This window comes from Equus quagga, chromosome 12 (assembly GCF_021613505.1).
Source record: "Equus quagga isolate Etosha38 chromosome 12, UCLA_HA_Equagga_1.0, whole genome shotgun sequence".
NCBI classification, from domain to species: domain Eukaryota; kingdom Metazoa; phylum Chordata; class Mammalia; order Perissodactyla; family Equidae; genus Equus; species Equus quagga.
In genome coordinates, this window is record NC_060278.1 from 31,920,481 (window position 1) to 31,935,556 (window position 15,076).

At 36.8% G+C, this 15,076-nt stretch overlaps 1 protein-coding gene and 1 long non-coding RNA gene across 2 annotated transcripts in view; both read left to right on the plus strand.

Annotated features, from left to right (window-relative positions):
• DIP2C (disco interacting protein 2 homolog C) overlaps positions 1–15,076 on the plus strand; it is a 472,249-nt gene that overhangs the window by 278,123 nt on the left and 179,050 nt on the right. Inside the window, exon 7 of the mRNA XM_046678001.1 lies at positions 9,487–9,612. Coding sequence (XP_046533957.1) covers positions 9,487–9,612 — 126 coding nt within the window. The remainder of the gene's footprint in view (positions 1–9,486; positions 9,613–15,076) is intronic.
• Positions 494–8,022, plus strand: LOC124248389 (uncharacterized). The gene is made up of 4 exons (XR_006891027.1): positions 494–733; positions 2,989–3,054; positions 3,380–3,512; positions 7,103–8,022. It is a non-coding gene; the product is annotated as an uncharacterized LOC124248389 (long non-coding RNA).

A 15,076-nucleotide genomic window follows, 5' to 3' on the forward strand; every position in this document is an offset into this window, starting at 1 on the left:
ACTATTAAAGGAGCCAAATGGGAATTGTAGCAGTGCGATGCACAACATCAGCACTGAAACCTCAGGCGGACAGGCCTGATAGCAGATCCAAGACAGCAAATACTTAATAAACCTGAAGATAGAGCAATAGAAATGACTCATTCTGAAGAACAGCCTTAGTGATCTGTGAGGCAGTAGTGAGCTGTCTGATACACATGTAATTGGAGTCCCAGGAGGAGAGGAGAGAATGGACACACAAAAGATTTGAAAAAATAATGGCTAAAATTTCCCCAGATTTGATGTAAACAAACTTCAGATCCAAGAAGTTCAATGAACCTCAAGCAGGATGAAGATAAAGAAAAGCACTCCTGGGTGCATTGTGGTCAAACCAAAGAAAACCAAAGATAAAAAGAAAATCTTGAAATCAGACAGAACAGAATAGATTATATTAAAGGGAAACAACAAGGCAATTTACAGCTGACTTCTCTTTAGAAACACTGAATAGCATCATTAAAAGACCGAATAAAAAAGTCAACACAGAATTCTGTGACTATCAAAAAGTATCTTTTAATAAATTAGAAGTGCTTCCAGCTCCAGTAATGGGTTAGTAGATTGGTCAGACTGATCTTACAGACATGTGATAAAATCTGTGCTATCACCTGAAAACAGTTTTGTTTTTGGAAGGCACCGGTGAATGATTGAAAGCGGGCAGAAATGAAGAGGAGTCTACCTTTGAAATTAGGAACTGAAACTGGTAAGAATTGCAGCGTTTTTCCTGTGGGCACTCTCCAGTATATGCATGACTCGCAGCCACTGAAATCCAGTCTTACTGGCTTACAGTGTCAGAAGAGACAGCTGGGGCCAGCAGAGAATTCAGTGCTGGCAGACCTGATCTATGAGATATGTGAAGGACATACTTAAGGCTAAAAGGAAAGAACAGATAGAATTCATATAAAAGAAAGAATGAAGATACCGATTTTTTTCCTTAATATCATTAAAAATAACTGTTTAAATTAAAGCTAAAATTATAACATTGTGTAGTGGTAGTTATAAATTTAGTTGTGAAATATATGACAACAATAACACAAAGAAATGGAGATAAATGGAATTCTATTGCAAAGGTTTTTTTCTTTCAAAGTGGGACAATATTAACACTAAGTAGAGTGTGTTAAGGATACATGTTGTAATTCCTACATCAACCATTAAAAATAATACATACAGATATGGCTACCAATCCAATAAGGGAACTAAGATGGAATACTAAAGAAAAAAAACTTGATTAAACCAAAAGTAGAAAAGAAAGGAGAAACAGAAGAATAAAAGTCCAATGCAACAAATAGACAATAAATAGCAAAATATCAGACTTATATGCAACCGTTAAGCATAAATGGACAAAAGGCAGGGATTCTCAAAGTGGATTAAAAACAAAACTCAACTATATATTGTTTATAAAAGGTGTACTTTAGGGGCTGGCCCAGTGGTGCAGCGGTTAGGTTCATGCATTCCACTTTGGTGGCCTGGGGTTCGCTGGTTCAGATCCCAGGTGCAGACCTATGCACCGCTTGTCAAGCCATGCTGTGGTAGGCATCCCATATAAAGTAGAGGAAGACGGGCAGTGATGTTAGCTCAGGGTCAGTCTTCCTCGGCAAAAAAAGAGGAGGATTGGCGGCAGATGTTAGCACAGGGCTAATCTTCCTCCAAAAAAAAAAAAGTGTACTTTAAAAAAAAGGGAAATAGGTTGAAATTAAAAGGATGTAAAAAATATATACTATGCAAACAGCATAAGGAAGTTGAAGTGACTATAGTAATCAGGCAAAGTTTATTTCAAGGCAAAGAATATGACCAGAGTTAAAGACGGACATTTCATAACAATAAAAGGGTCAATGAATCAGAAGGAAATAACAAATCTTAATATATATGCATGTAGGAACAAAGCTTCAAAATCTATAAAGCTAAAAGTTACAAAACAAAGGGGAGAAATAGACAAATCTCCAATCTTAATTGGAGAATCTTAACATTCCTCTTTCAGTAACTGAAAGAACATCTAGTTATAAAATTTAGGAAAGATGTTGAAGATCTGAAAAGAGAATAAATCATCTTGGCCTAATTGACATTTATAGAACAGTGTACCCAAAAACTACAAAATGAACATTCCTTCTAACCACACATGGACTACATGCTGGACCATAAAAAAAATTTCAATGAATTTTAAAATCTTACAGGATACTTTCTTTCATTGCAATAGAATCAAATTCGAAATCAATAAGATGTCTAGAGAAGCCCGACATATTTAGAAGTTAAACAGTATTGTTCTAAATTACCCATAGGACAAAGAATAAATCATAAGGGAAATTAGAAAACATTTAAACTAAATGGAAATGAAAATACAACTTATCAAAGTTTGCGGAAAGAAACTAAAGGAGTGCAAGGGGGAAATACACAGCTTTAAATGCTTATCTCAGAAAAGAAGAAAAGTTAAAATCAGTGATACAATTTTCTACTTCAATGACTAGAAATAGAAAATTAAGCCAAAATAAGTAGAAGGAAAGAAATAATAAAGTTAATAGCAGAAAGCAATGAAATGAAGAAAAAGAGAAATAGAAAATCTGGCAAGATGGATCAAGGAGAAAAGAAAACATATATAACCAATGTCACAAATAAATAGGTTTATGCTACAGTTCCTATAGATATTAAAAGGAAGATAAGAATATAAAAAATTTTGTGCTGATGAATTTTACAATGATGAAATGACAGAATGGACAAATTCCTTAGAAAACACAATTTAGTAAAACCAAAATGTAGAAAATTTGACTATCTGCTCATGGTAAGAGGTTTGGGTACTCTAAGATCAGGGTTTGTTTCCTGTAATCTACCCCACTGCATGTGCAGATGTCACCTAGCTCTCTTCATTTTACCCTGGGGGAACTTGTGCTCAGGAACTGATGCAAATGCTGATACCTTAGCTACTGCTCTTGCTGTGTGTAGTAAAGTTCTTTGTTTCTGACATAGGAGTCTTGTGTCTTCTGCCAGCATCCATGGAACTGTGGCAGGCTCGCTCGTTAGCTTGTGTGTCAGGTAAAATCTCAGACCCTTTATACTTCTTGACATACAGATGCAAAACCTCTTAATTATTAGTAAATCCAACCAGAAATATATAAAAGTATAAAATATATATATATATACTTTTATATATATACATAATGACCACTTAGGGTTTATCCCTGTCGTGTAGTATAGTTTTGTGTTGCAAACTTGGTTCAGACAGTCAGTCAATTGATGTCATTCACCGTGTTAACAAAATAAAGGAGAAAACTCATTTGATCACCTTGCTAGATGCTAAAAACATTTGGCAAAATTCAGTCGTCTTTCCTTACAGAAATTCTTTAATTGTTCCTTACAGATATTCTTTAAAAATTAGGAGCAGGAGGGAACTTACTTTATTTGTTAAAGACCAGCTGGGGAAAAAACCCTATAGCTAACATCATCCTTAATGGTAGAAGACTGAATGCTTTCCTCCTGCAATCAGGAACAAGGTAAGGATAGCCATTCTCACCAGTTCTATTCCATGTTGTACTTACTGGGAGTCCTAACCAATGAAATAAGGCAAGAAAAATAAGTAAACAACAAAGACTGGAAAGGAAGGGGTAAAACTATCTTGATTTACAGACAGATGGTTTATTTAGAAAATTTTAAGAAATTTGAAAAACTGCTAGAAATAATGTGAATTTTGTAAAGGTGCAAGATACAAGTTCAATATAAAAACCTAATTGTATTTGTATATGCTAGCAACAAAAATTGAAAGTGAAATTAAAAAACAATTCTTTTTACAATAACGCCAGTAACATCCAACACTTACGAAGAACTCTTCAGTGAAAAGTTAGAAAACCTTGTTAATAGAAATTAAAGGAGAAATAAATGGAGAGATACACCACACTCATGGATTGGAAGACTCAGTATTAAGATATTGACTCTCTCTCCATTGATTTATAGACTTAATATGAATCCAGTCAAAATCCCAACAGGATTTTTGTAGAAATTGCAGGATATTTCTAAAATTTCCTTGAAAATGGGATCAAATTTGGATAGCCAAAACAAATTTGAAAAGGACAAATTTGGAGGACTCACACTACCTAATTTCAAAACTTATTACAAAACTACAATAACCATCCCTATCAAAATCCCAATAGCATTGTTTGCAGAAATAGAGGAAACAATCCTAAAATTCATATGGAATCTCAAATGACACTGAAAAGCCAAAACAATCCTGAAAAAGAAGAGCAAAGCTGGAGGCCTCACACTTCCTGATTTCAAAACATTGCAAAGCTACAGTAATCAAAACAGTGTGGTATGGCATAAAGACAGACATATAGACTAATGGAACAGAATAGAGAGCCCACAAATAAACTCTTTGCACAGGTAAGGAAATGATGTGTAGAGTGCAAAAACCCACAGAATGGGAGAAAATATTTGCAAATCATATATCTGTCACATATAATAAAAACTCATACGACTCCTTAACAACAAATAAGCTAATTAAAAAAATGGTCAAATGTCTTAAAAAGACACTTTTCCAAAGATTTACAAATAACCAGTGGATGTCTGAAAAGATGCTCAATGTCACTAATCATCAGGGAAATGCAAATCAAACCACGAGATATCACCTCACACCTGTTAGGATGGCCACTATTAAAAGAGCAGCTGTTGTTTGGTGCTTTTGGTGAAGCACCACACTATTATTTTGATGAAGCACCAGCTGTTGGATCTGTTGGTGGGAAGATGTGGAGAAATCAGAACTCTTGTGCACTGTTGATAGGAATGTGAAATGGTACAGCTGCCGTGGAAAACAATATGGAGCTTCCTCAAAAAGTTAAAAATAGAATTACCGTATGATCCAGCAATCCTACTTCTGGGGATGTATCTGAAAGAATTGAAAGCAGGGACTTGAATAGTTGTTTCTATGCCTGTGATCATAACAGCGTTATTCACAATAGCTAGGAGGTGGATGCAACTTAAATATCCATCAATGGATAAATGAAGAAAATGTGGTATATAAATACAAGGGAATATTATTCAGCCTTAAGAAGAAAGGAAATTCTGACACAGCTACAGCGTGAATGAACCTTGAGGACATTATGCTGTGTGAAATAAGCCAGTCAGAAAAAGACAAAAACTGCATGATCCCACTTATATGAGGTACCTAGAGTAGTGAAACTCATAGAAACAGAAAATAGAATGGGGGTGCCACTGCTTTGGTGGAGGAGTTGCTGTCAGGTGAGTGTAGAGTTTCAGTTATGCAGGATGGGGGGTTCTGGGAATCTGTTACGCAACCGTGTGCATGTGATTGACAGTGTAGTACTGACTACACGGAAGTTGTTGGGAGGGTGAATTTTAGGTTACCTGTTTTTTGCCACAGTAAAAAACATTGGTAAAATATAAATTTCTCTGAGATGTGGCTTCAATAAATGATATTCTAACCAAAAAAACCTACAAAAATCAAAATAGTGTAGAACTATTAGAAGGTTAGACACATAGGTTAACTATACCAGATAGAGAGTCCAAGATCAGACCCATACCTATAGAGTCAGGTGGTACTTGACAGAGGAGCCAAGATAATTTAATGAGAAAAGGAAAATCTTTAGAACAAATGGTACTTGAAAAATTAGGTAAACATATGGGGAAAGAGTGAATTCCAACATCAACTTCCACTACTTAGAAAAATGAACCTGAGATGGCTTCTAGACCTAGACGTAAAAGGTAAGACTATAGCACTTCTGGAAGAAAACAAAGGAGAGTAACTTTTGGACCTTCAGATAGGCAAAGGTTTCATAGCATTCAAAAAACACTAACTAGAAAGGAAAAAATAAGTGAATCTCATGAAAATTAAAAATTTCTCATCAGGTACTCTGTTAAGGGTATGAAAGGTGAACCACAGGCTCAGGGTAAATAATTTCAAAACATGTATCTAAAAGATAACTTGTACCCATAATATATCAAGAACTACTATAAATCAGTACTAAAAAGGCACCTCAAAAATCGACAAAAACTTGAACAGATGCTTCACAGCAGGTGATATACAAATGTGCAATAAGCCCATGAAAGGTGCTCAACAGAAGCTGTCAGGTAAATGCGAACTTAAATCCATGATGAGTTAGTACTTCACTACCATGAGAATGGCTACCAGGGAAAAGACTGACGGTACCAAGTGTTGGTAAAGATATAGCGAGACGAATTTTGTACCTTACTGATGCAGATGTAAAATATTATAACCACTTGGCAAACAGTTTGATGATTTCTTTAAAATTTAAACATGCACTTACCATACAGCCCATCAATGACACTTTTAGACGTTTACCCAAGAGAAATGAAAATGGCTGTCCATATAAATGCATGGGTATAAATCTTCACAATAGATTTTCATAATAGGCCAAAACTAGACACAACATTAATTTCACACTGGTATTAGCTAGCAGTTCTAAAATTACTTTCTGTATCTCCCAAGCTTAAGCAAATTAGTGAATATATTGAGGATAATAGGAGCTAATTTTCTTGGATAAAAGAGTTAGAATTATGGAAAAGTTAAAGGCTAGAATGAATCATATAATGTTGGATTGAAATGGGAGATATTAGTTTGAACCTGTGGCTTTCAAAGCTATAGATGTGGGTAGAAGTATTATCGAGATATGTGTGTATAAATTGGTATGTGTGTGTGTGTGTGTGTGAAGGGCACAAGTGTGTATGTTCTGTCTGCTGAGAGGGCCTGGAGACACTCCTGGTAGCAATGAACATACCTAGTGCCCAAATCTTAGTTTCTAAATACCATTGTTTACTAAAAGGAGCTAGGTCTCTGATTCCAGGGCTGCAGTAGGGAAAGTAGAACATGAGTCTGGGGCATGTGCTGTAACAGAAAGTAAGAAAGTGTTTAAAAAATGATGAAGACCTGCCAACAGGACATAGAGGCCAGCTTGAAGGGATTTTCCTGGTCCAAACTGGGGCCATGTGAGCCTCAAAATAAAAAATGATAACTATAAATTATAATCCATTAAATAGATTCCATGAGTGTATAGTGATATACATAAGTAAATGAGAAGGGAAAACTAATAACTTATTTTTTTAATACATGTAGAAGGATCTAATGGTTTACAAGGAGTGATGGAGTTAAGAAATCATCAGTGGATGCTAAAACTAGTACGTGAACAATTGATGAAGAACAGAATATGTTCATAGTGGGAAAAGTAGCATCTTTACTTTGGAAGAACTTGGTGGACACCACCTTAACCAAGGATCAAAGTTAACACCGCCAGGAAAAGACAGACTTCTGCAGTTCCTGCTAAAATGTATCGTCTGAGTCTAATCATGAGGAAATGTCAGAAAATCCAAGTTGAAGGCAATCTACAAAATAACTGGCCTGAATTCTTTAAAATTGCCAAGTTCAAGAAGTGCAAAAGCTAAGAAACTGTTCCAGATCCAAGGAATGTAAAGATAATGTGACAAGTGGATGCATCCACGGTCCTGGCTTGGATCATAGACTAGGAAGATGGAATAACCAAAAGGAAATTACTGGGACAGTTGGCACCATTTGAACATGGACTTTGGATAACATGGTAGTTTTGTATCATTGTTAAATGTCCTGGTTTTGAGAATTTATGTCACATAAGGGAATGTCTGTTCTTAGGAAATACTTTGAAATATTTAGAGATACAGGAGCATGGTATCTGCAGTTTATTTTTAAATGATTAGCAAGAAAAAAAGCACTGGGATCAAATGTAAACAATCGGTGAATTTGTGTAAATATATGGGAGTTCTTTGTATTATTTTTGCAAATTTTCTATAAATTTGAAATGATATCTAAAAAGTTTAAAAGGGGAAATATGTAAAAGTGAAAGTGTTTAATAGGTGAAGAATTGATGTACTCTCCAGCTCATTGATGAGCCCGTTAGTTTCAGGCCATGAAACCAAGTCATTCAAGCACCAGGTTTTACTCTGGGAGTTTAAGAAAAAGAGTGACAATAAACTATGTTTTTGTGTTAAAGTACTTTGAGTCTAGCTGAGGAGAAAAGAGCAGTGCACATGACAGCTAAACAAAATAAAGCAATAAATAAGTTTGTTGTATTTGGTGTGTGATACACTCTAAAACAGGGTTGGCAAATGCTTTCTGTAAAGGGCCAGCCAGCAAGTGTTTTCAGCTTTCTGGACCATTATGATCTCTGTCACAACTACTTGACTCTACTTTAACAGTGTGAAAGCAGCCATGGTCTACACATACATGAAGGCGTGCACTTTGTCCCAAAGAAACTTATTTACAGATTTCACAGGAACGGCTGGACTGTAGTGCGCTTAGTTGTGAAGGGTGTGGCCCTGGAGGTGTTCACACCTGGGTGCCAACCCTAGGATGCCACTCACCAGGTTCATGACTCTGGGAGAGCTTCATGCCTCTGCTTCCTCCTCTGTGAAATGGGACTACTGAGGGCCGCCTCCACAGAATTGTGCAGAGTATGTGGGTGAAATTGTCTCTCGCCTGACTGCTGCCTTCTAACTGGGTTCCTGGCTTCCACTCTCGATCTCCTGCAGTCTTCTTCACAGCAGCCAGAGCAGTCTACCAAAGTGGAGTCAGATTATGTCATCCCTCCCAAATCCCCCAGTGCTTTCCTGTCAGACTTAGTGTAGGAACCAGACTACTGACCACGCCCATGAAGCCTTCATCCAACTCCCCGTGTTGGGTTCAGTCAGCCAACTCTGTTCTCATTCAGTCTAGGGCTGTCGAGCTGGTTTTTCTCTGTGTCCTGGGGAGTCTCATCTTGACAAAATGGCTGGTCATTCTTCCTGGTCAGATTTCACATTGAGAGAACTCTTTCCTGGCCTTACAGTTAAGTAGCGACTGAGTCAGTCTGTTTATCCTGTTTTAATTCCTTCCCTATTTGACTACCTTAGTGTCTCTTACCCATTAGAAAGTAAGCTGCCTGAGACACATTACCTTGTCTACCTGATTCTCTGCTGTACTCCCAGCCCTGAGGATGCTGCCTTACAAAGTAGCGTTCAATAAATATTTCTGGGGTTAATAACTCAAAAGGCCTAACACTGAGCCCGGTAAGTGTTACCTAAAATCATTGCTAATGACCTCTGAGGTGTACATATCTCCCTTAACAGAACATTGCAATGAATTATGAGGTTGGAAATGAGACCTATGAAGAAATATCTGAAGATTGAAGTTTACTCACCCTAAGAAAAGAAAAAATCACACAGTAGTTTGTAGCCAGTATTTGATTATTTATACAGATTTTAGGGTAATAAAATGAATAATAAAAGACTGCAAATGAATTTTAACATCGTCTTTCTGCACCTTTCAAGCTAGCAGGTTTATACTACTTTTCCTTCCTTCCCCACCCATCCATTTGTGAGTTTCTGTAGGAAGATAAACTATTTTACAGGACCAGAGAGAAAGGAGAAAAAGCATGAGGCCTTTGGGATGTTCCTGAACAATGGAGTAATTGAGCTCTCTTTTTGTTTTAGATGTCCATACAGAAGCTGTTCAGGCAGCGCTTGCTAAACACAAAGAAAGGAAGATGGCAGTGCCTATGCCTTCCAAACGCAGGTCCTTGGTTGTGCAGACCTCGATGGATGCCTACACACCTCCAGGTGAGCGCAGGCCCAATGCCTGCTTCGTAAAGTGATGAGCATGCCTTAGAATTAATTTACTACTGACCCAGCAATCACGGTCTTTTTAGCTTTCAAAATAATGATACTATAATTCAGACTTTGTTAACCAGAAGTCCAGAAACAGTATATATGCTCTAAATTAAACTTGGAAGGAAAATTAGGTTATTATCTATATAATCTGTATAAATGTGTATTTTAAACTTTTCATTGAGACTCATAAATATTATACAGATTTTTAAAGTCTTATAAAATTTTATTTAATTCTTCATATAACAAAAGAGTTTGTACCTCCACAGTTCCAACTGAAGTTGGACTTTTAGTCTGCTTAAACTAGTGTATGCCTATTCTCAAGTCTTTAAAATATAAATCTGTTGTAATGTTATATTAAGAAACCAAATGAATTGAAAAATTTAGTCAATTACCTAAATCTGGTATCATCAAACTTTTCCTATAAAATGCAGATAGTATTTTGGTCTCTGTGGGCCATGTGGTGTCTGTCACAGCTTTTTACTCTGCTGTTATAGTGGGAAAGAAGCCACAGGCAACGTGTCAGTGATTGAGTGTGGCTGCGTGCCATTAAAACTTTATTTACAGAAGAAGGCAGAGGGCTGATTTAGTCCATAGGCCTGCCCACCCCTGACCTAAATGGTTAAACGTAATATCCCATTTATATTTCTGCTTTTATTTAATCTTGAATTTTATATAACTACCTAAGTTCTCTACTTTGCCCAAATAATTATGATCTATATCTCTTGATCTTCAAAAAGTTAAATTATCCAGGTATCTATTAGAAACATGAAGGATTGAGCCTAATTTGCTCAATATTTTCTCTGTGATTTTGGTTCCAACATTATTTGTGTCATTGTTGCCATTCTATCTTCTGTACAGATCTAAGTTACCTTGCAGGCCACTTGGAATAGTTTTAAAAATGCCACCATTTTTTCTTTTAAAGATTGGCACCTGAGCTAATGTCTGTTGCCAATCTTCTTTTTTTTCTTCTTCTTCCTCTCCCCAGAGCCCCCCAGCATATAGTTGTATATTCTAGTTGTGAGTGCCTCTGATTGTGATATATGGGACGGTGCCTCCGCATGGCCTGATGAGCAGTGCCATGTCCATGACCAGGATCCAAACCCGCGAAACCCTGGGCCGCTGAAGTGGAGCACTCAAACTTAACCACTCGGCCACGGAGCTGGCCCCTAAAGGCCACCATTTCTGTTCACGAGAGAAACTGAGGGCACAATAAGAATAGTTGAACATATACAACACTTTTTGGAGTATTTCGAAGTTGAGTCCTAAGAATGTTTGAAAGCAGTGAGCATAATAGAAGCACACACTTGAGCTCAGAGATGTGGTCATGTGTATCCAATATTACTTCAGACAACTCTTAAGTATTCAGCTTTACATGCCTTTAAAAGTGAAAGTCCTGAGCTTTATAAGACAAAACTTAAATAGTGTATACCTTAGTCATTTCGTTTTTTTATTTACGGATAATCCAGTAAACATTCTTCATCTCAAGAATATAATATCCTAATAAGAAAGGAGTCCTTTTTGCTGATTTGCTTACTTACTCTCCTTCCTTATGCTGAGCCACAAAATGTAATTTGGGACTATTTTTAAATCAGCATAATTAATATACTTAATCCTGTTTATTTATTTAGTTTATGGATATAGTTTGCCAAAATTTATAACCTGGTGAAAAATTTTATTTTGTATGTGTTTGTGTAACAAATAGAATGGACTTACTAAGGGGCTGACCTCGTGGCCGAGTGGTTAAGTTCACGCGCTCCGCTGCTGGCGGCCCAGTGTTTCGTTGGTTCGAATCCTGGGCGCAGACATGGCACTGCTCATCAAGCCACGTTGAGGCGGCGTCCCACATGCCACAACTAGAAGGACCCACAACGAAGAATATACAACTATGTACTGGGCGGCTTTGGGGGAGAAAAAGGAAAAAAATAAAATCTTTAAAAAAAAAAAAACAATGGACTTACAAGGATAACACACCCATTTAAAATATTTTAACCAAATCTTTGGAACTAGACAGTATTCAGGGAGATGGCCCTTTTTCTCAGCCACTTTTTATGAGAGATATTGAATTTAAAATGCAGGAAGCAATGTGATTATTCGTGTCTGTGCTTTTTCACATGTTGACTCTATCCTCAGAAATGTTATTGTGTCATATGTGGTGAAAGGCAAAACTTTCAGAAAAGCAAACCTTGTACAGATGTCTTTGCAAAATATAAAAGAACAATATTGGAAATGTTATTTCAGTGAAACATATGCATTTAATTATTTGACCAGCATTTTCATTTACACCACATAATACATTTTGTTGCTGTCTTTCAGGAACCCTAGTGAGACTATCACATGGGATAGCTTTGTACAATCATAAACACCAGCACTATCATCCTGAAAATTTTTATTCACATTCTATTTTGTCCTTATGCAGTAGTTCATTTTCTCTCGTTCTCTTTTCCTTGGTTGCTGATAACATTTGTTAGGACTCATCTCGTGTCCTCTGCTCTTCAGAGAATGTTCTTGAAGTTTATAGTCTCTGCATGAAATGACTGGTTGCTGACGAATATTATAGTTTCTGGAAAAGATCTAAATAGGATTGTTGCACTGCCAGTCTTCCGTAGGTGAAACTTTCCTTTAGTTTTTACATATAAAAATGTAAGGCTAATTTGCCAGCATTTCTGCTTCTAGCCATAATGAAACAAGTGGTACCAGACTAATGCATGCACTGTAAACAACTGCAAAGCTGCACAAAATAAATGATACACTACTTTAAGGCTGCAGGCCACAAGCCCTACAAGACTGAACCTGAAAGTGGAAAAGCTCACCCTGTGAGGTGAGCCCCACAGTTGCCAGTTCTCTTCCTGGAGAAAATTTTCAGACCTTGGCACAGAGATTGGGATCTCAGTGAGCCTGGCTGCCCTGCTAAGTTGAGGCACAGAGATCTGAGTTCAGGGAAGATGAAGGGGCTGGAGCTTTCCACAGATCCACACTAGCAAAGAATAAGTCTTCTCAAGGTCAGGATGATCACCAACAATTGAGCTGCCTGCTAAAACAAGAATCACAAGCCTTCAGAGAAAGATCATACCATCCACAATGTCTAGTTCTCAATAAACAATCACTAGATATGCAGAAAAACAGGAAATATAGCCTGGTGCTGCAGCAAAAAGCAGTCAATAGAAAATGAACACAAGATGGCCTCCACCATGCTCACAGTAGCCACTAACCACGTGTGGCTGTTGAGCACATGGGATGTGGCTGGTCTCGATTGTGTTTGCTGTAAGCATGGAGTACACACCAAATTTTGAGGAGTTGATGTAAAAAAATAACTGAAAAATATTTCATTAATTCTTATGTGTTGAAAGAATAATATTTTGGATACCTTGAGTTATGTAAAAATACATTATTAAAATGTACCTGTTCATATGTTTTTGATGTGGCTACTAGGAGGTTTAAAATTAGATACAAAGCTCTCATTATGTTTCTGTTGGAAAGCACTGGTGTAGGTGTTTGATATAGCAGAGGACAGTTTTTAAATATGCGATTATAAATACTTAGGGAATCAAATGAGAATATGTCCAAGAACTAAAGGAAAAAAATATTATCTTCATACTTGAGCAGAGAAAGGGAAAAATATTTTAAAAATTAATGGAAACTCTAGAACTGAAAAGTATAATACTGAGATGAAATTTCACTGCATCAGCTTACATCAGAGTGGAGAAGAAAGATGAAGGAGTCTGTGAACTTGAAGAGATAGGCTGAGAAATTAACCAAACTGAAGAACAGGGAGACAAAAGATTAAAGAAAGATTACCAGAACCTAAAGCATTCGTGGTACAATGTTCAGATACTTGTAATTGGAATCCAAGAAGAAAAAAAGAGTGAGTAAAGGGCAAAAAAACTGTTCGAAGAAATAAGAGTCAAAACTTCTCAGATTGATGTAAAACACCACCTTACAGATCCCAGAAGTTCAGTGAACTCCCAAGCAGGATAAGTATAAAAAGAATAATACTTAGGGACTGAGCCGGTGGCATAGTGATTAAGTTTGCACACTCCACTTCTGTGGCTTGGGGTTCACTGGTTCGAATCTTGTGTGTGGACCTACACACCACTCATCAAGCCATGCTGTGGCAGCATCCCACAGAGAAGAACTAGAGGCACTCACAACTAGGATACACAACTATGTACTGGGGCTGTGGGGAGAAAAAAAAATGAGGAAAATTGGAAACAGATGTTAGGTCAGGGCCAGTCTTCCACACCAAAAGAATCATACCTAAGTTAATAATAGTCAAAGTGCTGAAATCCAAAGATTAAGGGGAAATCTTGAAAGTAATCAGAGGAAAATAGATATGTTACATACAGGAGAGCAATCTTATGAATTATGAATGACTTATATGAAGATAAACAGAAGCCAGAAGACAATGGAAAGACATCTTTAAAGTCCTGAAAAGGAAAAAAAGATTGTCAGCTCATGTCCAGTGAAAATATCCTTCATATGCAAGGGTGAAGTAAAGGCATAATGAGACACCTGAAAGCTGAGAAAAGATGATGCCAGCAGAACTGCACTGAAAACATGCTAATGGGTATCATTTAGTCTGATGGGAAATGATACTAGATGAAAACTTACATCTGTAAAAAGGAAAGAACAACACTGGAAACAATAAATAGCTGTGTAAGCATAAAATACTATGTTTTTCCTTTGTAATATGCTTTAAAACAATTGTACAAAAGACAAGGATAGGTGAATGTTGTATGGTTATTACATTTGTGAAGTAAGAAGGAGAAAGTGGAAAGTAGGAAGTGAGTAGTGGGAGAGAAAGTTTACAGTGTCAGATTTGAAGAGCAAACAGTTACAATATTGACACCATGTAGACCCATTAAGGATGCATATTGTTAGGCCTAGAGGTACCACTGAATAATGAGGAGAGGTAAGAATTTAATAGAGGACATAAAATGAAACTCTTAAAAATATTTGGTTACTAGAAAAGAAGGCAAGAAAAATCAACAGAGATAAAAAATAAGAGGAATGGGGCCGGCCCCATGACCGAGTGGTTAAGTTTGCATGCTCCACTTTGGCGGCCTAGGGTTTCACTGGTTCAGATCCTGGGCATGGACATGGCACCACTCATCGGGGCATGCTGAGGCAGTGTCCCACAAGCCACAACTAGAAGGACCCACAACTAAAAGAAATATACAACTATGTACCAGGGGGCTTTGGTGAGAAAAAGGAATAAAATAAAATCTTTTAAAAATCTTTTAAGTAAAATAAAATCTTTTAAAAAAAATAAATAAAAAAAATAAGAGGAAAGGAAAGAAAACAAATAGCAAAGAGTTAGATTTAAACCCATTCATATCAATTATTACAATAAATGTAAATGGACCAAACACCCAATTAAAAGATATAGGTGGTCAGACTGGGTAAAAAAGGAAGA